Source organism: Scyliorhinus canicula, chromosome 10 (assembly GCF_902713615.1).
Source record: "Scyliorhinus canicula chromosome 10, sScyCan1.1, whole genome shotgun sequence".
NCBI lineage: Eukaryota > Metazoa > Chordata > Chondrichthyes > Carcharhiniformes > Scyliorhinidae > Scyliorhinus > Scyliorhinus canicula.
The window spans coordinates 175686023-175711196 of record NC_052155.1 but is presented as its reverse complement, the minus strand read 5'-3'; the positions used below and the strand labels follow the sequence as shown (position 1 = coordinate 175711196).

Below are 25174 nucleotides of genomic sequence, written 5' to 3'. Positions count from 1 at the left end.
TCAGGATGTCATATTTTAACCAGTTATATTGCTCAGTCTCGCAAAGTCCTCTTTCCCCCACTAAGATGTGATTGGCTTTCAATGTTTAAACAGAGGTGTTTAAGCAAAGATGTTAAATTTAATAAAGTTATTTACAACTATTTTTTTTTTAAAGTTTTTTTATTTGTTCATGAGACGTGGGCATCGCAGGCTGTGCCAGCATTTATTACCCATCCCTAATTGCCCTTGAGGGGTAGTTAAGAATCATGGTTGCTGTGGATCTGGAGTCACATGTAGGCCAGACCAGGTAAGGATGGCAGATTTCCTTTCCTGAAGGGCCAGATGGGTTTTTACAACAATTGACAATGGTTTCATAGCCATCATTAGATTTTTGATTCCAGAATGTTATTGAATTCAAATTTCACCATCTGCAGTGACAGGATTTGAACCTGGGTCCCAAGAGCATTATTCTGGGTCTCTGGTTTACTAGTTCAGTGACAATACCACTATGCCACCAACTCCCCGTGTTACACCACTGATACTTAGTCTAGAAGTGTTTGTTTCTGATAAAGGACAATTAACTAAATTGAATGTTACATGTTGTGCACATCACAACATTTCTGAAGAATCTTAATTAAGTTTAGTTTCTTATCAATAGTGTGTGTACCTGTGTATCAGCAAGTGGTTCTTCAGGTTTTTCCCAGAACTCAACGAGTGAGTAATCTTAACTAATTTGAGCATCTTAAACCGGTCCAACAAAGCTCCAAGTTATTGTAAGGGCAGAGGATCAAAGACATTCGTTGAAAATCTGGTTTCCTTGTTGGGGGGCAGACGTGACCGTGTAATTTTCTTTGTGCAAGAGTGTTTACATTTTATAATAATAATAATTATTATTATTATTATTAGTAGTAGTATTAATTTCAGTAATAATTTTGATTGCCTTTTGAGAAAAATCAATTTGATTTTCAAAATTCTGGGTCAGATCAAGAGTAGATGTTCTGGAATCAAAATGGTTGCAGAGTACAGTTAAAAAAGTAACCAAGTTACAGACATTATTGGAAACAAAGACCCGCCTTGTCCTGACAACAACTGAAGGAGAAATTGGGGGTGAAAACAAGAGGAATTAGAAAAATCTGATGGGCAGATAGCATTGTGATATGGACTGAGGGAGGCTTGCCAAAAGTCAAAGAAGCAGCAAGGTGGTGCCAACAGCCACGCCAAGACTATGGTAACCATGAACAAACAATGCCTGCTGGATTTGGAAAAAACAATATGAATAGAACTGGGCTACTGCTATTGGACTTTCTTTCTCCCCTGCTTTGCGACGCCTATTCCATGTGAACGAACCAAATTGGAGTTTTGTGGAGTGGCGCTGCAGACATTTGGCTAATTGAATCTAATTAGCTGCACTGTCAATCAACAATCATACCTGTCTAAAGTTGAGCCATCGTAACTAAATAATAGATGGTTGCCGTGTGCCATCTTACACACTTGGTCCACCTTGGTTATGCCGACAGCTTGTCAGCCATGAACAGCACCACAGTTATGTTTAGGCTTGTAATCATCTGACATCCACATTTGCACTTCCTACTAGCTATTACAGGATTAGTAGAACAGAAATAGAACACTGAATGATTTTTACCTCCCTCAAGGTTTTGACCTTTGAATATTGTACCTGGTCATCAAACGATAAAATAAACATTCAAGTTTTGGAAGGACGTTCAGAAAGTTTCTCTCTCCATAGATGCTCCCAAAGCTACTTAGTATTTTCAGCATTATCTTTTTATTTATGATATTACGGATCATTTTGAAGGACAGAAGGTGTTGACTCCTATCTCTAGCAGGCCTGTGACCTTCAATCAAACAGTAATACTGATGGGGGGGATAGGTGCAATAATAATCAATTAGTAATAGTGAATATGGACATGTATGACATAGCACTGCATTATTGCATTGTCTCTCTAACCAGAGCTGAGCGACTTTCTGCCCATTGTTACTCTTCGTTCAGCATTTCCTGTGCACCGCTCTATCATCTCAGCTCTTTTGCACCCATTTGGAACCTAATCCATCACCTTCCAGGGATACCTGATGTCGGGAATACCCTAAATATTGCATGTTCACACATTGGTTCACTTTGTGACAATAGGCATGAAATTGGGCAGTTACAAAAGCATATTGCAATAGCATTAGTGGAAACAAAATAGGAATAAGTGTCACGTCCAGGGAGTTCTCATGTCCCTAGCAGCCATTTCAAAGCAGCATCGGAGGTTCTTTGATTTCAGACAGGACAGAATGTTACTGAGAAGGAAATTAAATGATTCATATTCTCAGTTTGTGGGGCAGGGAGGAAGTGAGAAATGCAAGCTTAATATCTCACCAGATGCAGAAGTAATCAGTTGAGATTTAAGTCAGATATAATTATCATAAATAAGGCCAGGGTGGGTCTAGTTCCAGGTAAAATTTGCATCCTGGTGAATAAGAGCATCTTGCTATGCTTCCTGGAGATTAAAATTACTTTGAGCTGGCTGCATGAATTGATTTTTCTAACCACCTAAAAAAGTATGAGGCAAAATAAGCAAGCTTCTGGGAATAAGCCAAAATTTCACGTGTCGACCTTTGTAGGCTTTGAGAATTTATTTTTGCATCTTTCCTATTTTAAACGTGCATAGACTCATTTTGGTAACTGCTACAGCAGACTAACACTCGGTACTGGTTCATTTCCGGAGTGAGATGCAGCAGCATATTGTCTGCCTACTATTAGTCTGTAAAGCCGCTGCTCAGAGTATGAGTCATTCTTTAATTGAGTTTCAAAAGAACAAAGAAAATTACAGCACAGGAACAGCCCTTCGGCCCTCCCAGCCTGCGCCGATCCAGATCCTTTATCTAAACCTGTCGCCTATTTTCCAAGGATCTACTTCCCTCTGTTCCCCGCCCGTTCATATATCTGTCTAGATGCATCTTAAATGATGCTATCGTGCCCACCTCTACCACCTCTGCTGGCAAAGTGTTCCAGGCACCCACCACCCTCTGCGTAAAAAACTTTCCATGCACGTCTCCCTTAAACTTTCCCCATCTCATCTTGAAATCGTGACCTCTTGTAATTGACACCCCCACTCTTGGAAAAAGCTTGTTGCTATCCACCCTGTCCATACCTCTCATAATTTTGTAGACCTCAATCAAGTCCCCTCAACCTCCGTCTTTCCAACAAAAACAATCTTAATCTACTCAACCTTTCTTCATAGCTAGCACCTTCCATACCAGGCAACATCCTGGTGAACCTCCTCTGCACCCTCTTTAAAGCATCCACACCCTTCTGGTAATGTGGCGACCAGAACTGCATGCAGTATTCCAAATGTGGCCGAACCAAAGTCCTATACAACTGTAACATGACCTGCCGACTCTTGTACTCAATACCTCGTCTGATGAAGGCAAGCATGCTGTATGCCTTCTTGACCACTCTATCGACCTGCGTTGCCACCTTCAGGGTACAATGGACCTCAACTCCCAGATCTCTCTGTACATCAATTTTCCTCGTATAGTCCGCTCTTGAATTGGATAAAGTTTCGGATGTCATTGAAGTAGTCAAATGTTCTCAAAAGACATGCATTAAAACTATCTACAGACTTGACCTTCGGAGGAAGTATTTGCAACAATTTTGAAATAGACTGAAGCATACAATCTGTTTAACACGTGCACTTTTATCCCAGGTGCTATATAAAGGCAGGTGGTTACTGTTCAGATGGAGGTACAAGGCCCATGTCACTCTTTGAAGAGCATGAATCTTTTTACGCATCCTCACTAATATTCATCCTTTAACCTCCACCAACAAAACTGATTAGCCTTTTAATTAGGACAGAAGCAAAATACTGTGGATACTGGAACACGGAAACTCCCAGAGGCAGGGAATTCTGCGGCAAGTGATTCTTACCTCCTGACGCGCCAAAGCGTGTCCACCATTCACAAAGAAAAGTTAGGAATGTGATGGAATATTCTCCTCTTGTTGGGATGAGTGCAACTCCAGTAATACTCATGAAGCTGGACACCATCCAGGACAAAGAGCCCACTTAATTTGCATCCCATCCCCCACCTTCAACATGCACTCCCTCAACCACCAACGCACAGTGACATTTACAAGATGCACTGCAGGAACTCACCAAGTTTCCTTTGACTGCATTTTCCATACCTGTGACCTTTGCCACTTAAAAAGACATGGGCAGCAGGCACATGGTAGCACCACCCCCAGCTGCAAATTCCTCTCCAAGTCCCTCGCCATCCTGACTTGGAACTGCATCACCATTCGTTCACTGTCATTGGGTCAAAATCCTGGAAATCTGCTTCTTATCAGCACAATCGGTGCGTCTACACTATGTGGGTTGCAGTGGTTCAAGAAGGCAGCGTATCGACGCCTTCTTGAGGCCTGTTAGGGATGGGCAATAAGTGGTGGTCTAGCCAGTGATGCTCTTGTCCCATAAACAAATACATTTTTTTTAAAAAGAGTATGCTGGAAATCCTGAGGCCTGCCAGCATTGGTTGAAAGAGCAACAAAGGTAACATTAATTCTGAGCAGGGCTTGAACCTATTAACAACTGATTCAAAGACAACTGAGTCAAGTTCACAATTAAAAGACAAAAACCCTTTTTAAAAATTTGACTTTTAAAGTTATGTGAAGAATTACGTATCTTTCAACTGGGTGGATTATTTTGCTCAATAGACATGAGAAATACATTTCGAATGAAAGATATTAGTTAGACTGAAGATAGGGGGCTGGATTCTCCAATAATGGGGCTATGTCCCCACGCCAGCGTAGAAATGCTGGTGTTTCACTCTGGACTTTCCTTAAGAAAGTTCTCAGTGATTCTCCTACCTGATGGGGGCTGGGAGGGCCCCGGAGTGCTTCTCGCAGCTCTGGCTGCGGATACGGGGCCCTGCACTTCCAGTCGGGAGTCCACGCATACGCACACCGGCGGCCTGCAGCGGCTGTCCCGTGGGACATGGTGGACCTGGACCGCAGAGCAGCATCAAAACTGCAGGCCCCCCCCCGGGATCACGTGTGCCCGCAGTTCTGTGACACCCGATTGCTCGCCTGGCCGCCCATGAGGCCTCCCCCGGTGATCGACCCCCCCCCCCCCCCCCCCCCCCCCCGGGCCCCCACCAGGACAGCCACTCCCGAGGTTCCCGATGGCCGATAGGTGGTTAGAACCACGCCGTCGGGAACTCGGCCAGTTTTGCTTGGAGAATCGCGGGGCGGGGGCGCGAAGTTCGGGTGCGAGAGACTCCCGAACGATTCTCCGGGAACGGCTCCAGTCCCGATTTCCGGGTAAGCGGCCATTCTCTGCCCCTGCACCGAACCCAATTTCAGCTCAGAATCCAGCCGAGGGTTCTGTGGTTGACTCTTGGTTTTCTTTCTAAATCAGGCACCCCAATTTATTTCAACTTACTCTGATCCATACCTATTCTATCATGATTCCTATGCTTCCAATATTGAAAGTTTGAGACTGTGGACTAGATTTTCCCCTGGACTTCAAGAACTTGACGTCAGGATCAAATGAGAGTCCCAAGCCAGAACCTGCCGGCAGGAAGACCGCTGTTGCAATCCTCCCAGAAGCAGACAAAGTTATCATCTCCCATTTGTTGGGTTCCCGATGCTGCCTGCTCCCTGGTTAGGCTGGCAGCTGTAGAACCTCGACTACCTCACTCGGAAAAGTGGGTGCTGCTGAGGAATGTTGGGGACCGCGAAGGTGTCTCAACGTGGAGGTGCCCTCTAGAGAAGCAGATTGGTGGGCAGCATGGTGGTGCAGTGGTTAGCACTGCTGCCGCAAGGCGCCAAGGTCCCAGGTTCGGTCCCGGCTCTGGGTCACTGTCCGTGTGGAGTTTGCACATTCTCCCCGTGTTTGCGTGGGTTTCGTCCCCACAACCCAAAAGATGTGCAGAGTAGGTGGATTGGCCACGCTAAATTGCCCCTTAATTGGAAAAAAATTAATTGGGTACACTAAATTTTTTAAAAAGAGAGAAGAGAAGCAGATTGAAATGAAGTTGGTATGCCCCTCAGAGCAGAGGAGAAGCCCTTCGGCAGTATCGTTTGGACAGCAAGCGCACTCTTTCTTGGGGGCATGGTTGTACTGGCTCTGATCTATTCTCTCTCTCTCTCTCTTTTTCTCTCTCTCTCTCTTTTTCTCTCTCTCCTCTCTCTCTCTCCCCCCCCCCCCCCCCCCCCCCCCCCCCCTCCCCCCTCCGCTCCTCCAGTGCCAGCTGTGGCAGGGGCTGGCAAAATGCCAGTAAGGCTGAAAAATCGGCCTTAATGAGGGCTTTAATTATGTGAATTGGTTCTGCGTTTGTTTTGTATGCGCTGCCAACTGTCCACTGGGGTAAATGGGCATCAGAGGTTTTTGGGAAAGATGAATAATTCAAAAGTTTCATGTAAAGATTTCTGCAATTATCATAGCTTATTAAAATGAAGATCAATTTAATATGACATTCACTGTGATAGGCTGTAAATGACATTCTCACTTATCTCTGGACCACAGAAGTCCATGTTACAGTGCAAATATTTTTTTTAATAACTAATTTTGTCATAGAGCCCAGATGCTTGAGCAGCTGACAATATGAATGCAAAAAAAGTTGTAAAGTGGCAATGAATAGCATTTGTGTCGCAACATTCCTTTGAAGTGACAATCAATCTGTGTTCATTTGCTACTTCGAAATTTCATAAAGCTTGCCAAATGGGCTGGGAGACAGGTCTCGGCACATTCATACCATTGAGAGTGGCCTTCAATGAGTATTAAGTAATACAAGTATAATGCGGTAACATACCAGGCTCAAGGCTGGGTGGGAGTGGTACTTGGCCACCTCTGAGATTTCTGAAGCAATAGTAAATGTTTTAACATTCTCTGTTCAAACTATTAATTACTGGTAGAATTGGGGAAGTATTCGCCTCCACCAAAAAACAGAACCTACAGAATGATTTTTTTTTTTTAAATCTCAAATTACTTTGCAGCATTTAGCAAATGATTAGGTCATGGAGACATTTTCTGTGTATTTAAGAGAGTTGATGTGTCCACGAGCCCCCCTAGTTCTGAGCCTAATTTCCCAAAGAAAACTTGCAAAATATTTAGATGTAATTTGAGTGTGTGTTTCCTATATGCAGACCAACTTTAGGGTGAGGTTGTACATTTGTATTTATTTTATTTCTCTTTTCGTTTTAAAACTCAGCAAGTTATCATTTACAAAGTTTATCATAAATATATGCAAAAGAAAGCTAGTTATTTGGATAGTTTTGCATTCCATTACCTGCCTTAAACCTACTAATAACATATTGCAGCATTATACATTGGTTGAACTCGTTTCCTGCCTTCTGTAAAGAACTCAACTTGCAAATAAACACTTTTTTAAAAAAAACAGTTGACAACTAAGTTCTGGCATCTTATCTTCCAGATCATACCCACTGGTCTGTCAGCAGTTACAAAACTTAAATGTATGTTTAGTGGGCAACAGTAAAAGAACAAGTTGAATAAGGAGCTGTAGAGACAATGATGGTGATGTGGGGGTGGAAGAGATAGGGGTGCAGAGGTAGGCGGGTGGGGGGAACGATTAAAGCAAACCCTGCTTTTGTGTCCCTGTCACATCAAAGCTGTTGCAGAGGGGGAAAGCAACAAGCATAAGCCCATACTGGTGTTTCATTAGGATAAGGGACTACGGGTCAAAATATTAGATGTAAAGCTAACCGGTACTGGATCCTGGCCAGATTGGCTAACAAAGTTCCCATGCATTATAACAGAGACTAAAGTGTGGTTAACACCCACAACGATCGCACATGAATTGTCTGATCCTGTCATACTATCAGGACAGGCACCAAGTTGAAGCAAGGCTATTCTACACATGGAAAGAAAATTGTAGGACTGCACAATAGGCTGCTTTAGCACCCATCACAGTGACCAGTTGGCAATAGCCTGGGTGCAGATGGCTAAGAAAGTTGTATGTGGGAGACTTCAGAAAAGTAGCAGAAAGAAGAAATTTGGTACAAAATTGTAGAGTCCCCTTTTCATCTAATGATTTTGGCAGGGAGCATTTGCATCTGGCGCATATTATTTTAGGAGTTAATTGAAAAACAAATTTGCCTCCAAGCCTCTTATTGTGTGTCACATTTCTCTGAATCAAAGACTTTGTTACATCTGGAAGAAACTCATAAAATAAAGCGTTATAGCATCATTAAAATCAGTAACATTACATGGAAATTGGGGGGCTGGGGGGTGTCATGATATGCAGACATGCACATAATGAGATACAGACAGGCAGCTAATGAACACAGAGAGCAGGACATAACTAATCAGCAGGCAGAACACTTGGGGGTGGTTTCCCACTGTAAAAAGGCACGAGTCACTCACACTCCATCTCTTTCCACTGGGGACATCTACAGAGTGAGTCAGGGTGTATATATCACATAACACCTCCAGCACGTGGCTAAGAGCTAGTCTGATTCAGTCAGACAGAGTAATCACACTTAGGTTAGCTGAGAGTCGAACTCAGAGAGAACTGCTAACTGTGTGACAGGTTCAATAAATCAGATTGAACTAACTTCAAGATCTGGAGTATCTTTCAGTTAAAGCTGCATCCAGTTGCAGCCCGTGTTATCTCAGTGTGCTTAACACGACAGGGGGTGGTTATGAAATGGAGAGTGGTGAAAGGCAGTTTAGAAAAGAATAAAGAAAAGATGCCCAATAAAGAGAATTTGGGAGAAAATAGGTCCTGGTTGTAAAAAAAATTGAAAACAATCGTTATTTTTAAAACATTGCAGACACAGCCTTTTTTTAAAAAGTACTGAGATAGGAGAAAAAGCATTGTATGTAGCTCGAAAAAAAAAGACAAGCAGAATGGGAAAACATGTACACAATGCGTCTTGAGAAAAAAAGAACAGATAGCAGAGCTTGAAGGAAGAAACATTGCATGTTGCAGAAATGCAAATATATACACGGCCTGCACAACAAAATAACTAAAGTCTTAAGATTTGATGATAAAATGTTTGCTTCATGGAATTGTTTTTGGTCAGGGGGTTGAGCACCTGCACCAAATGAATGACTTTAACCCCACTATGTTAGGAGAGCCGTGCAACCAGCATGCAAATAAAATACCCACACAGCCATTTTTCAGCCTGTGGCTTGTGCTGCTTCACAGGCTTGTTTTCAGTTTTAAGCCACAGTAATTGTTTAAAAATGGAGCCAAAGGAAACACAGCAAAAGGAGTTTGAAAAATTCTTTGGAAGTTGCTCCCTTAGTTGAGAATGAAGATCGGACCAGCCTCCCCGGACAGGCGCCGGAACGTGGCGACTAGGGGCTTTTCACAGTAACTTAATTGAAGCCTACTCGTGACAATAAGCGATTTTCATTTCATTTTTCATTCAACATTGGCGCGGTGGTTAGCACTACCACCTCACGGCGCCGAGGTCCCAGGATCGATCCTGACTCTGGGTCACTGTCCGTGTGGAGTTTGCACATTCTCCCCGTGTTTGAGTGGGTTACGCCCCCACAACCCAAAGATGTGCAGGGTGGGTTGATTGGCCACGCTAAATTGCCCCTTAATTGGAAATAATGAATTGGGTAATAAATTTAAAAGAAGAGAATGAAGATCATGGACAAAGAATTTATAAGCATGAGTTCCTCTGAGGCATGTATCCAGATGATCCCAAGCACAAGAGAAAAATCTACTGCACTCTTAATATAACTCATGTTGGCCTACCATCAGGCTCACTAGTTTACAATGACTGAATAAGTGAAATTCCACTTCTATTCCATTGTGCGATTTTTACAATTTGCGGGGGGGGGGGTTAAGTTCCAAAGGTTTAACCATTTTAATTTTGTAAGAAGACACCATATGTAAGTGACCATTACATGCATACAAAACAAACCACATTAATTGAAAAGTAATTTACTTAAGTAAAACCCTTCACAGCGAAGAAAGGAGGAGGAATTTCCTTAAAGGTTATGCACTGCAAGAAACTATTCACAAAGACTGGTCCAGATCAAATTTATTGTTCTTGTTAATAATTTAATAAATCGCACCTGTAGAATTGGTGAAATAAAAATCTTCAGAAGAAAGAATTGTCAATTTTTAGTGCAAGTTTTGCAGCAATAAATTAATAATTAATTAAATGCAACTTCAAATTGAATGGAGCAACCAAAGCAACTGAAAGGAATTCAATTAAGTTTATGCACTGTCGTACTGAATTGAAAAGTTACATACTGTAATTAAGCATTTAGATACCAATGTAACGGGAAATAATTAAAATAGTAGAAAGGGACCCCAATTAAATAGTGGTCAGTGCAAGAAGCCTTCTAGAGCTGGAGCCTTAACACAAACAAAAATGATTGTGTTGTTGGCAGCTAACGGATTTGACGGCAAGGGTCCTAAGTTCTACCATCTTCAATAGCTTCTTAAGTAACCTACCCCCCCATCTTAAGATCTGGAGTAGGACTGTACACTGATTATGCTAAAGTGTTCAATTCCATTCACAGTGCCTCTAACAATAAAGCAACCAGTGCCAGTAGGTCTTGAACAACAGCTTGGGCTGATGAGCCTCGGGTAATATTCATATTACTTTGATGCAGATGATGAAAATTCTAAACAAAAAAATGTCCAACTACGTCCTAATGACCTCCAACTGTGTGGTTCAATTCAGGTGTCTGGTGGAAAACTTACCATTTGCCTGGATGGGTGCGGCGGCAACAATACTTCCGGTTGAAACTTTCCAGGGCACAACCGTTCGATTCCTTACGGCTCCTGCCACTGGAATTGGTATCCACCCTTTCACCAGTGGTGCACAGTAACTGGAGTCTCCAATACCTCCAGAATACACTGGAGTAAGTCATAAACCTCATGTTGAAATTGCTTCCAAAATGCACACTCTTCCACTCCAAGCAGGGTAGCATGGTGGTTAGCATAAATGCTTCACAGCTCCAGGGTCCCAGGTTCGATTCCCAGCTGGGTCACTGTCTGTGTGGAGTCTGCACGTCCTCCCCCTGTGTGCGTGGGTTTCCTCCGGGTGCTCCGGTTTCCTCCCACAGTCCAAAGATGTGCGGGTTAGGTGGATTGGCCATGCTAAATTGCCCGTAGTGTCCTAATAAAAGTAAGGTTAAGGGGGGGGGTTGTTGGGTTACGGGTATAGGGTGGATACGTGGGTTTGAGTAGGGTGATCATGGCTCGGCACAACATTGAGGGCCGAAGGGCCTGTTCTGTGCTGTACTGTTCTATGTCTATGTTAAGCAAAGACACAAATGACATCCTCTGTCACTGACAGTGGTGCATTATCACTGGTCGTTCCTCAACTTCACCACACTTGATTGAACAATCCTCCTCCAATGCCTCTTCTCTTTTGGGCATCTCAGTGAGACTTCTATTTTTATCCATCCAATATTCCCAGGAGCATCACCAGCAGTGGCTTCACTTTTCACTTCTGTCCCCCAGAGTTCTATCCGTGGCCTACCCCACTTCCTTACCATTGACTTCATCCCAGACATAAGGGCCGGGATTCTCCGAGTTAGAGAATCGGGGGGGGGGGGGGGGGGGGGGGGGGGGTTGCATGAGAATCCTGCCACGCCGCTCTGACGGCGGGTCTCCGCCGACCAGAGAATCGGCACCAATCGCGGTAGCTGTGGCGCCGGTCGGGGGCCAGTGAAAGCGATTCTCTATGCTTGACGAGCCAAGGAGTCCCGCTGGCAAGTTTACATATGGTCCAACCCGGCGGGACTTTGGCGTTTTGGCTGCGGATGCCGTCCTGGTGAGGGGGCCGGGGGACACGGTGGCCAGGCCCTCGATCGGGGGCTACCGATCGACGGGTGCGCTCATTCCGGGGGGAAGGTCTATGTTCCTTCGCTCCAGGCCCCTGTAGGGCTCCACCATGTTGCTGGGGGCCAGCGCAGAGATGGCAACACGCGCATACGCGGCGTGGAGACGTTCGTGGTACGCATGCGCGGACCCGCACAGCATTTCGGCGCCATTCTAGCCCCCGAAGAAGAGGAGAATTACTGGGCCTGGAAGTCTGTTGACGCCGGTGTCAAAACCAGCCTGAGCGAATCCCGGCCAAGGTCACTGCCCCCACTTACAATGATGAAACCTATCTCTTCCTCCCTACTGCCTCTCTTCATCCTACCACTGCCTCTGCTTGTCATGCGATTTGCCCAGTCACGAATGAGCTACAAATATTCCTGGCTAAATATTGGGAAGACCATCGGCCCCAATCACAAACTTAGTACTTTTGGCATTAATTCCATCCCTTTGCAGTCACTGTCTTGGACCTTTGGAATTCTACTCTGTTCCAAGCTTAAACTTCAACTTCATAATTCTGCCTAAAATTATGTTACCTCCACAAAATGTAATATCGCTCACTAAGAGCCATAATAAGCTGCTGTATAAAAGCAAGTTAATTTCTCTATATAGTGTAAAAGGTTAATTTTGCCAACGTTCAGTGATATAGCACGAAAAAAAATCTCTTGAGATCAGCAGGTGGAGAAAAGTAATGTATTCAGACAAAGTTCCAAAGATATTGTGCATACAGAAGTTAAAGTCAGTTCAAGGTCATCGGAACTTTTACTTTGTGCACCATTTGATTGACCCGAGCAATTTGACATTCTGTTTTAGCTTGGTCTATTCATTTTCCCTTTCCAGTAAAAAAAAATTAATGTCTCATTTCCCTTTTTCTCTAGATTGTACCTTGTGTTTTGACCTTTTTCATGCTTTCATTATAATGTTTTATGAATTTTATTGCCTTTTTTATTTCCTGATGGTCAAGTATTTATCTGAACGTGATTTTTCTGCCCGGAGGAGAGAATGCGCTTGCTCGAAGAGACTGTAAAATGTCCCCTTCTTAAAAAACAAATTGTGCACTGTAGCTGCGTGAAAATCCATGTAGTTATTTGGAAAGTTGACTTCCACTATTATACTATCATTAAATCCGAGAATGAATGTTGAATTAATGAGTTAAATGGGTTGCACTGACTTCTAAATAACTTAGACCTAGTAAAGGTAATGTAACCATAGTCACAGCTGACGATAGGCTTTGAGGGGGAGAGCTGACTGGTGGTGATTGAACCTCAGGATCACCACAACTCAGGCGAGGGGCAAGGTTGAGAAGGAATGAATAACCTTAGCCGGTACGGGAATTGAACCGGTGCTGCTGGCCTGGCTCTGCATCACAAGCCTGGCCAAGTGAGCTAAACCGTCTCCCAGACCTAGTGAAGTATATGCTTAAATAGATTACTCCTATCTCCACATTGTGTAATAGTAGAATTCATTGTAGCTGCAGCATGTTTTAATGTTAGAATTAAAGAACTTCAGTCAGTGAATAAATACTGTAGTTGAGTGGCACATCATTGGGAAACGCGACTTATTCATCATGTTCTTTTGGATTTCCAGTTGGTGCCGAATCACAAAATGAGGGCACTTCAGCCAATGAGATTGATGAAGACATTGCGGTCACCCAGAGCCAAAGAAATTTTATTTGCCCCATTACACAGGTACAGAACAGCATATTCTCAGAACTAAGTGTTCAGGTCCATTTTCCTTTGCAGTTAACTAGCAATGTTAGCTATTGAATGTATTTTGAGTTCTTGCAATACATTTAAATTAACTTAAGGTCTTTGCCTTTCGCTTAAAGTCTTGGTTGTTTCTGGAAAGTAAGGCCTGAGGCCTAAAATTTGAAATGTTGGTGAATTGCAATTTTAGAGAAAAGGGGGTCATGTGCTCCTGCTCCCAACCTGGGAGTCAGGACAACATGAATGATGGGGAGGGCCTTTGAATTTCATTTAGCTTTTCTTGTGGATGAATGTGATTTCTCTATTTGCCCTTGCTTCCAAATTATTTGGTTGACTAGGATCTTGTTGTGCGCAAAATCATTCAGCTGGAACTGCCCGACAACATTTATTTTTAATATAGCTTTCATTGTCAGTAGCATAGTGGTTAACACGGTTGTTTCACAGCTCCAGGGTCCCAGGTTCGATTCCCAGCTTGGGTGGCTGTCTGTGCAGAGTCTGCATGTTCTCCCTGTGTCTGCGTGGGTTTCCTCCGGGTGCTCCGGTTTCCTCCCACAGTCCAAAGATGTGCAGGTTAACTGGACTGGCCATAATAAATTGCTCTTAGTGTCCAAAATGGTTAGCTGGAGTTACTGGGATAGGGTGCAGGGGTGGGCTGAAGTGGGGTGCTCTTTCCAAGGGCCGGCGCAGACTCGATGGGCCGAATGGCCTCCTGCACTGTCGATTCGATGATTTTATAAAGAATAGTTCCTTTTTATTGAACTTTATGAAAGATTCCCAGCTATCTCCTATTTTGACCACACCTGATAATATCACAATTTGACATTCCTTAAATGAGCACTTTGCACAACCCAAGTAGATTCCTGTGGATGGGTGGGCCATGTAACATGTGAGAGTCATTGCCTAGCATCCCAATCAAACTGTGATGCCTGCACACTGTGCCTGAACACGGCAGGAGGCAATACCACACACACAACAGCGGAGATCCGAACAGCCATGGGATGCGGTTTAGATGCCTCGTCCGCTCCGGTGGTGCACTCCAGCTTTGTGGTGGTCTGCTGTGCCCACCACAACCTCGCATAGCAGCGGGGCAACGAGCTGGAGGTTGGTGATGAGGAGGAACATGTGGCCACCTCCGAGACGGATGAGGATGACGATGATGAGGTGGTGTCACACTAGCAGGGGTTGGAGGGCGAGGCCGGGGAGGAAGTGGAGGACCAGCCGGAGGCTGCAGGACAGGCGGCAACGGCGAGGGTCCAGCAAGCTCGGAGGGACTGGGTGGCCTTCATACTCACCCGATTCACAGAGGACGTGGCCTGGTCCTTCAGCACCCCCTCCCCCCAACTCCCATTTCCCACCCTCCAGGGAATTTCACAATTCCCCACTCTCCTGATGGTGCCGCAACCCTGTCCTCCCCTATCCGGTGCCCTCAGTGTTCCTCAATTTGCTTTGTCTTCCTGGCTGTAACGCTACATCCAGTTGTGTTCCCAGGATGCACATCTGAGGTGGAGGCAGCCAGCTGCTTACCTCGTCCCATGGTTTTCGATGCCCCTGGCTGGCGTCCTCTGGGGCCGGAGGGCTCCGGCTCACTTGTCGCCGTCACATGCACAGGCATGCCGCCCTGTCCCGTGTGCTGTCTGAGAAGTGGCTTCATCTGATGGGTGGAATTTGGGAGAGCGGATGGCCACCGCCGCCACTCCATGGGAGAAGTCCTGGGTTGGCACCCAGCGCCCCCTCCTCCCGCTCGGTGCCCATAGGGCACTGGGATTCACTTTTGGACAGAGGTGTAGCTGGTTCGAGCCCCGGCTGCCCCTGCACCATATGGCTCTGCCATCCCTGGCGGCTCCCCATGATTCACACCATCGTGTCAATTCCCTCAGCGATGCTCCTCAGTGACTGGGACATGCTGTGCAGCGCCTTGGCCATTCCCACCTGAGAGCGGGACATGTCACGCAGAACCTCATTAAGGTCTGCCTAGCACTGGGTGACATCCCCCAACAAAGAGGACATTCTGTTGAGACCCTCAACCATGACCGTCACCAATTGCACAATGCCTTGGACACCTTCACTAATGGTGCTGATGTTGTGCACCAGGTTCTCCACTGTGGTCACCAGCCTAGCAGTGTTGACCTCGGTGCCAGGTTGCTGGCAACATCTCCTGCGCCTGTAGCCCCTGGGAATCCTCCAATCCGCTACAGACCTGCTGGAGTGTCGCTGAGATCTCCCTCTGAATGTCGCGGCCGCACCCTAAAGTCTCCCTCAGCTCCGGGATGAGCTCTTCCACAGGTTCAGCATGGGTCGTGGGATCCAGCAGATCTCTGACTGCTGTCACGCCTGGGGGTTCCTGACTCCACCTGATGTGACTCATCAGCTGTGTGGTACTCACCAGATTGTGCCCCAGAAACCTAACCACTAAAATTTCCCACCGAGGTGCGTGTATCTGCGCTGGTGGAGAGTGGGGATGACAGCTGTGCCACAACTATAACAGAAGCATCCTCAGAGCTCCCCTCCGAGGTGTTCTCTTCGGAGTCAGGAGAAGGGGCCACCCGGGATGGGCCAGCCCAGTCAGCTGGAGGACCTGCAGGAGAATGGACATGTGGTCAGTGGCAGGGATGGATCAGTCAGTAAGGCAATAAAACTCAGGTTTGATCGGTCCTTTGGCTGGGTTCCTCACCTCTGCATGAGATTTGAATGTGGAAAGGTCGAGGGGGGTGGGGACAGGGGGGGATCTATTCATTCATGATGCTCAATGTAGGTCGTTGACCTTTTTCCTGCAGTGGAGGCCCTTCCTTCTGCTCACACTCCTGGAGCTTCCAGCTGCTGCCACGTCATCCCAGGCGGCACTGGCTGACCCTCTGGAACCCTCAGGGGAACAGGACATCCCTCCTGGCCTCCGCCGCATCTAGGAGCCTCCCAGATCTGCATTCCCGAATCTTGGGGACGGTCTCCTGGGCTCCATTGTTGCGAGTTGGTTGGGGTTGGCTGAGCAAGTGCTGCTCGACCTTGCTGGCGGGAGACTGGTGGTGCCGGCGAATCAGCTGGCGAGCCGTCATTTGCAGCGAGTAGCCCATGGGGCCTCATTAGGTGGACCAATTAATGTTTAATAGCATCGCCGGCCTCACTGGGCTGAGAGTCGGAAAGCTCATAGCAGTTCCCGTTCGCTACCACTTTTTGAAATCTTTCCTGAGAGGGAGGCACAGTGGTTAGCATTGCTGTCTCACGCCGCTGAGAACCCAGGTTTGATCCTGGCCCAGGTCACTGTCCGTGTGGAATTTGCACATTCTCCTCGTGTCTGCGTGGGTCTCACCCCCACAACCCAAAGATGTGCAGGGTAGGTGGTTTGGCCATGCTAAATTGCCCCTTAATAGGAAACAAAAAGAGAATTCGGTATTCTAAATTTTTTAAAAAAGAAACCTTTCCAGAGAATCGCAGCCTGAATCTCCATTATTCTTTTTGATGAGTTCCTTCCAGGACAAACGTTAAAATCTACAGCAAAACTGAGGCACTTCATATTTCAATCTGTTTTTCAGATTCTCCTTTTTTTTTAAAGGCCACTGACTTTTTCCCTCCCTCCATCCAGGAAGGATCTACTCTTTTATTTCTTTGTTCACGGGATGTGGCGTCACTGGCTATACCAGCATTTATTGCCTGTTCCTGAGGGCATTTAAGAGTCAATCACATTGCTATGGGCCTGGAGTCACATGTAGGCCAGACCAGGGAAGGACGGCAGATTTTCTCCCCTAAAGTGCATCAGTAAACCAGATGGGTTTTTACGACAATCGGCAATGGTTTCATGGTCACCTTGAGACTTTTAATTCCAGATCCTTTATTGAATTGAAATTTCAGCATCTGCCCTGGCGGGATTCGAACCCAGGTCCCCAGAGCATTGCCCTGGGTCTCTGGATTACTAGCCCAGTGACAATGCCACTGCCTCTGAATGAATGGACAATTATGTGATAATAAAGTAAACTGACTCATAGAAAAAAGCATTGGCTATATCATCAACATTTTCAATACTCCTGGCAGGGCCAGTTTGGGGGCGCGGAGTGAGGGGGTGCGGAATTTGCACTTCCAAAGGCACGGTGCCACAGTGGTTAGCACTGTTGCTTCATAGCACCAGGCACCCCGGTTCAATTCTGGCCTTGGGGGAAGCCGAGTTCACAAATGTGGCCACACAGGAAGTATAAGCAACAAAAGATTTATGAATGAAGAACAAAGGGCAGCACGGTGGCACAGTGGTTAGCATTGCTGCCTACAGCGCTGAGGACCTGGGTTCGAATCTCGGCTCTGGGTCACAGTCTGTGTGGAGTTTGCACGTTCTCCCCGTGTCTGCGTGGGTTTCGCCCCCACAACCCAAAGATATGCAGGGTAGGTGGATTGGCCACGCTAAATTGCCCCTGGATTGGAAAAAATAATTGGGTACTCTAAATTTTTTTTTAAATGAATGAAGAACAAAGACTTTATATTCACTGGGCCCAGAAGGGACTACCCTGCCCACACCAGGGTTGGGGATTTATGTTCCGGTTTGCATACTCGCTGATGAGGAGCCTCTGTCCCTGTAGCGGGGAAGCTCGTATTCCACGAGACTTCTGGGGAGCCTAATTGGCCCGACAACAGGTGACTGACTGTGTGGAGTTTACACCTTCTCCCCATGTCTGTGTGGGTTTCCTCCGGGTGCTCCAGTTTCCTTCCGCCGTCCAATGATGTGCAGGTTAGGTGGATTCACCATGCTAAAATTGCCCCTTAATGTTCAAAGATGTGCAGGTTAGGTGGGTTTTGAGAGGGCCATGAAGAATCCAGCACTAGTCTTCAGGATACAAAGAAATAACATTTATTTACAATAACATATATATACACACACAACAGCAGCAACTTCCCTTGCTGCTCACTCCTCTCTCTCTCTCTGCTGGTTCCAACCTGGCCAGCTTTATTTATGCAGGGAGTCTGCTAATGATTTCTCCGCCTCCCTCATTGGGGAAGCTCATACTCCCATAGGATTGTGGGATTGTCATTAGTCCCCAGCCAGTGGTAAGCAGGCAGGTTATAACCTCCCCCCCACCCCACAAAGTCCAAGGAATCCACCGAAGACCCTGGCGAAGGAGGGCGTCGGACTCGTTTTGCCGTAGGCCGGACACCGTTTGCGTGAGGCGCTGGATCGGGCGGCGTGTAACGAGACGGAGATCGTCGCTTCCGTGATGAATGGCATAACGGTTGTACATTCACGGCCCGTGGGCCCGAGGATTCCCCCTCTGAGGTGTCTTGTGTCCCCATCTCAGAGTCAGAGTCTGCTGCCTCCGTCATCTCGGCGTCTCTATCTCCACGCGGTTCTGTCACGACCTGCGCAGGCTTTGAGTGAGGCACCAGAGGAAGATTGTGAGGAATACTTTCTAGTGTGTCTGGTCTCTGTGGCTGTAGAAATGAGCTCTTGGGGCGGGGAATCTTTGGAAGGGATAGTGTTCTGGACCGAATGTGGTCTACATGTTTGCGCTGGAGACAACGCTGGGCTTGCACCTGGTAAGAGATAGGGCCTGTTTGGCTAAAGATTACACCAGGGACCCACTGGGCACCACCAGCAAAATTCCAAACGAACACTGGGTCACCGGGTGCAAACTGCTGAATCGGCCGATGCCGAGAAAAACCATGTCCCTGCCGTTCTTGTGTGCGGCCTACTTTTGTGCCAATGTCCGGGAAAACCATGCTAAAGCGGGTGCGAAGTCTCTGGCCCATTAGCAGTTCTGTGGGAGCTACCACAGTCACCGCATGGGGGGTGGTCCTATATGAAAACCAAAAACGAGCCAGTCTCGTGTCCATCGACCCGGAAGACTGCTTCTTTAGGCCTTGTTTGAATGTCTGCACTGCGCGCTCCGCCAACCCATTTAAAGCCAGGTGGTAAGTGGCGTATGCCGTTCATCTTCATGAACCTCGCAAACTCCTCACTTGTGAACGGAGTGCCGTTGTCCGTGACCAGCACCTCGGAGAGGCCATGCGTACTGAAAGACAAACGCATCTTCTCAATTGTTGCGCAGGACGTTGTGCCTACCATCTTATGCACCTCTAGCCATTTAGACTGGGCGTCGATTAATAGCAGGAACATGGATCCTTGAAAAGGGCCTGCGAAATCCGTATATCACACATAACCTGTGTGAATTTTTTATTCTGAATGAAAACATTGAATGAGTGGGAATTTAATACAGAGAATGAGCATAGGAATTAGGAGCAGCATTAGGCAATTCTGCCCTTCGGGCCTGCTCTGCCATTCAATCAGATCATGGCTGATCTCTTCCTGATCTCAAATCCACCTCCCCACTGTTGCCCATATCCCTTTAACACTTTTTTTTATCAGAAATATATCTGTCTCCTGCTTAAAGCCATTTAATAACTGAGATTCCACCATGCTACGGGGCAGCGAGTTCCAGAAATTCACCACCCTTTTCGAGAGTAGTTCCTCCTCATCTCAGTTCTAAATCTGCCGCCTCTCAACCTATATCCGTGACCTCTCGTTCATGAGGAGGTGTCTTTACCTTTTGCAATATTTAAAGCTAGGAATCTATGACTAATACCATATTAAATTAATAATTTAAATTAGTTTAATTAATTAGTTCTTTAAAAATAAAAGTGGTGAATTACATTAAGCTTTAATCATCATGTCATGTCACTGGCTCATTGTCTGCTGATGTTTCATCCTGAGCTGTTTTTTTTTTTGGCAGACTTTGTCAGTGGTGGTTTGCCTTCCACACTCGGGGGCAGAGCAAGGATGCAAGTCTACCTCAATAATTGAAACTGCGCTGTTAACGTTTTTCAGAATCACAGCTGAGCTGTGAATTACATTTTTTTTTAAAACAAGGTTACTTAGCCATGGCAGCACAGGTGATGTGCCACATCTGCAGTATTGTAGAGTTTGTGGAGAGCTCCATGATCTTAAGCAACCACATATGTGGTAATGTCAGCAATTCGAGGAGTGTCAGCTTAGAGTTGTCGAGCTAATATCTGAAACGCAGATGTTTCAATGCATCAGGGAGTGGGAGAGCTAACGGGGCATGCTGACAGAGAAGGCAGTTGCATTTCTTAAGTTGGGCAGTGTTTTAGTTTTGGTAAGTGGTCAGGGACAGATTGATGGGACTTTGACTCAGGCAACATATGAAGTGTGGAGAATGCAAACCTTTGTCATTTTCCACAGGTAAGAGATACTGTGAACGGAGTGCCGTTGTCCGTGACCAGCACCTCGGAGAGGCCATGCGTACTGAAAGACAAACGCATCTGCTCAATTGTTGCGCAGGACGTTGTGCCTACCATCTTATGCACCTCTAGCCATTTAGACTGGGCGTCGATTAATAGCAGGAACATGGATCCTTGAAAAGGGCCGGCGAAATCCGCATGCAAGCGCGCCCAAGGCAGCCCTGGCCATTCTCAGTGATGTAGAGGCGCAGCCGGCGGAAGCTTCTGATGCTCCTGGCAAATGGAGCAGTTTTGGGCCACCTTATCAATGTCGGTGTCGAGGCCTGGCGACCAGACATAACTCCGGGCCAACATTTTCATTTTTGGTCACAGTACTCCGCAATCCTGCATAGTCTGGATAGAAAGTTGGCAAGGAATTCTCCTGGGGTCCTCTCAGCGGTATTAAACCAGTAACGTTGGACTATCATGGATGGGGTTGGGTTAAAATATTGCCCCACTAAGTTCAGAAGTTCATCCAACGTTTTGGTGTCCGGCGCAGCTGGGTACGTAAGGCTCCTAATCACCCCAAACGTTTGCGGGCCGCAGGTGGTGAGCAATATGTCCACCTGGCACTCGTTTTCGGTGATGTTGTTTTCCCGGAAATAATAACGCATCCATTGTGCGTACTGGTTCCAGCTTTCCAGCGCAGCATCAAAAACATCCAAACGTCCATACAGAGGCATGGTGTAATAGAAAACAACTTCCAACCTGTATCCAACAAAAATCCAGGGAGGTGGCTTCAGCAGTGTAGACAGCTATTCACTTTAACCCTCGTCGCCAGTTTTGTGAGGGCCACGAAGAACCCAGCACGAGTCTTCAGGATACTAAGAAATAACATTTATTTACAATAACATATGAAAACAACAGCAGCAACTTACCTTGCTGATCACTCCTCTCTCTCTGCTGGTTCCAAACTGGCCAGCTTTATTTATGCAGGGAGTCTGCTAATGATTTCTCCGCCCCCTCATTGGGGAAGCTCATACTCCCATAGGATTGTGGGATTGTCATTAGTCCCCAGCCAGTGATAAGCAGGGAGGTTGTAACAGTGGGGTTACAGGGATATTGCGGGGGAGTGGGCCTAGGTAGGGTCGGTGCAGACTTAATGGGCCAAATGGCCTCCTTCTGCACTGAAGGAATTCTATAATTCTAAGTGGTTATAGTTCTTCCCTTTCTGTTAATGCAGCTAAGATTGCTCTATATGACTTTGTGACTGGCAAGGGAAAGTTTCGCTAGCCCCCAAATTGATGGCAAATGTTTTAAAACATGCTCTGAGGCCTTCATCGTATTCTCCCACCAAATATATAGTCAGTCTGAAAGACTTTGCTGCTCTCTGCCATATTTACCACAGCTTCCTGAGTCAACCACGTGGTAGGGGATGATTGGTTTCAGAAGTCACAGTGAATACCAAAATGGAGACCCAAGGATTTTACCTGCTAAAGGTCTGATTTTCAGGAGAGCTCTTCTGGGGCAGGCCTCTTTTCAGGCTTTACATCACTCCTGTCCTTTTAATACCTCCTCTGTATGTTTGGCAGCTGCATTCACGTCCCAGCTGGAAGACTGTATGGATTCCTGGCTAGGATTGTCAGGCTTCCACTTGATGACAGGACTATCATTGGGAGTTTACCTTGCATCTCTAATGACTCCAACCCAGGCTGGGGTACATGCAGGTGGAGGTACTGCCCTGTTGAAACTTTGCCCCAAAGAGGAAAATGCAGGCCCACAGATTCCCCTGGCCAACTAGCTGCAGAATAATATTCCCATTGAAATGCAGGTACAGTATTGACAAATTTAGGGTTAGAAAAGGCACGAGAGACTAAATGAGGTTGGCAGGGAAAGAAGGGTAAAAAGCCTTGTTTTAATTGAAATTATTGTTTTATTCCACTTTTGTTAATAAGAAACTGACTTCAGGCCAGTATAGGTATCAAATGTTGTGGAGAATTCTAATCAATTTAGCCATTCTATTATTTAAAGGAGAGGAAGGAGTCATTTTTTTTTAACTTTTGCATTTGTAGAGAGAAATGGAATGTCCTGTGAAGAATAAAGTTTGTGGTCACAGCTACGAAGAGGAAGCCATAATAAAAATAATCCAGAACAAACACAAACAGAAGAAAAAAGCCCGGTAAGTTATAAACAGAACACGACCCAACTGCACCCTGACAGGGGCTTGGATGTCACAAGTATGACCACATATCACTCAAGCACAGTCCAGAGGCTTAAATGAACCCTATCATTGTTGCAGTCTTCGATGTATGATGGACTACTCCTTGTATCCTGTTTTTAATATATGATAATTAATCGCAACAAATTAGCACTTGCACATAATTGATTCTCCGAACTCATCCAACTAGGTCAGAGAGCATCTGTTAGAGCAGGAGTCTCATTTTAAACATATTTGTATGGTCATTTGTTTGCCAGCTAGCAGTGCAGATTTCCTTGTGCTGTTGCTAAAAGGTTGTTGGATCACTTGCTGGCAGCAAAGTAATTGAGTGCGACACAACACTTCTTTAACGTGCTAGAGAAGCCCGCATTCGTAATGGTTTTGACGATTTAAAACATCCAGCTGAATACTGTTATATGAACTGGCTGCTAGTGACTTGGGCTCGCCTTTTTCTACCAACCACTGATTACACGTACATTCCAGCAATATTAGACTCTTAACTGGAAACACAACGATGGCTGAGCTCCTTATTCCAACGTAAAGCACATTGGAATGTTCATTACAACCAAAAACAGTATGATTTCCAGACATGTTTAACATTTTTAACAGATGGATGGGCCACAGAATTAATGGAATATTGCAACACTGGCTTCACCACTAACCTTCTTGCGTGTAAACTCACTGCTTCCATGCACTACAGTGCTTGTTATATTTCTATCAGACTTTGTATGAATGCATTCTCAGTGTTGGTATGTATTACTTTAACAGGCAGTTAAAGGAATATATAATTACTGATACAGATGCATAGGGTTATGAGTTAGTGCAACTGCAAATTGTATGAGATGATGTATCAGTCTGTCAAAACTAGTCAAAGTAAAAAGTCCAAGGGTGGGATTTTCTGGCCATTCCTGCTGATGGGATCTTCTGGATTACCTCTTCCCTCGGGCGGGTTTCCTGGCGGCAGGACAGGTGAGCCACACAAAGCTCCGTAGACATCAATGGGGCCAAACCTTGCCAGCAGCTAATGGTGAGCTGCCTCTGCCACCAGACAACGCGCTGTGTGTGGAGTAATGTGGTAAATCCCACCCTATGTACCTGATGTCGAAGAGCTGTGAAAAATATAAAATTAAGTTCGCCTGGGACTCAATATTCGGCAGCTGAGTTAAGAAATGGCCATCTGACTATTTTTGCACTGTCCAGTTTATATTTGTGATTGTTACATTTTTGTTTTGGCAATAGGTGCCCCGTTGTTGGATGTGACAATGGAGATATCAACCAGTGTGACCTCTCAATGGACACCACCTTGAGGCGAGCTATTGAAAATCACAAAAAACATCAAATGCGATGATTATCTGTCAGACCCTCAACAGGCAATTCTGATGGAGAAGAAGCTATCCGATCCAAATATTCAGGAGGTTAACTTATGGGAGGAAAGAGTTCTGGTTAATCACTGCTAATTATATAATTTGACAAAAATTGATGTTGACTTTGGTGTGATCTGCCAAGATGGAAGCCACATATGTACAATCTTTGAAGTCGAAACTGAAGCTACGAATACGAATCCCTGCAGCATTTTGAGAAAATTTGTTCAAACCTAAATATAGGTCGCACCAGTCAAAACCTAGTTCGGAAAAATTGAGCATATTGTTTTCAAATTAAATGTTGTTTACCATTCCAAGATAGCAGTATTGAACTATATGAGCAGTTCCGAATAGCAAAGGATTTCTCACTAAAAGTTAAAAGTTTTCATTTCATAATTTCTGCATTCTCCTCCAATGTGGATAATGCTTTGTTTCAGTCTTTTGCAACATGAAACTCCCTAAGTATATTGTTGTTCTAATTTATCACCACCATTGCTTGGGATTTCCTTTTGCAATTATTTTCCTTGTTTCATACATCTAAAATAAACGTGGCTTTTTTTAAAGTTGTTTCTCTGATTCAATTAGGTCCAGTAAATCAGAGACTGCTAGCAGAACATGATGCAAGGTGATGCAAATTAGCAGAAATTGGGAGTAGCCCTGGAAACCAGCCGAAAGGACATGAAGGTGCTCTACAAGATGCATCAAGCTCCTAACCAAAAGGCTGCGTTAGGTGGATAGTTTGTTCCTTCACTATGGAATCTTCAATGTCCCTCAGAGCCACTGGCACAGGCAGGAATGATTTAACGTTGTGTTTGAATTGCAGCAACTTTGACACTTGCCGCACTGAAGTGTCAGCTTACAAGACACTCTGTGTCCTGGGGTGAAGCTGGTGCCAACAGCCTACTGAAGCAGAAACAAGACTGGTTCCAACTGAGCCCTAACTC

The 25174-nt window shown here is 45.6% G+C and overlaps 1 protein-coding gene across 2 annotated transcripts in view; it reads left to right on the top strand.

The window, feature by feature from the left end:
* Positions 1-24793, top strand: part of nsmce2 (NSE2 (MMS21) homolog, SMC5-SMC6 complex SUMO ligase) — a 188560-nt gene extending 163767 nt beyond the window's left edge. For both annotated transcript variants that reach the window (XM_038810171.1, XM_038810172.1), the window contains exons 5-7: positions 13381-13481; positions 22724-22830; positions 24109-24793. In XM_038810171.1, the coding sequence (XP_038666099.1) occupies positions 13381-13481; positions 22724-22830; positions 24109-24217 (317 nt within the window). In that variant the 3' untranslated portion in view covers positions 24218-24793. The remainder of the gene's footprint in view (positions 1-13380; positions 13482-22723; positions 22831-24108) is intronic.
* Positions 24794-25174: the final 381 nt, after the last annotated feature.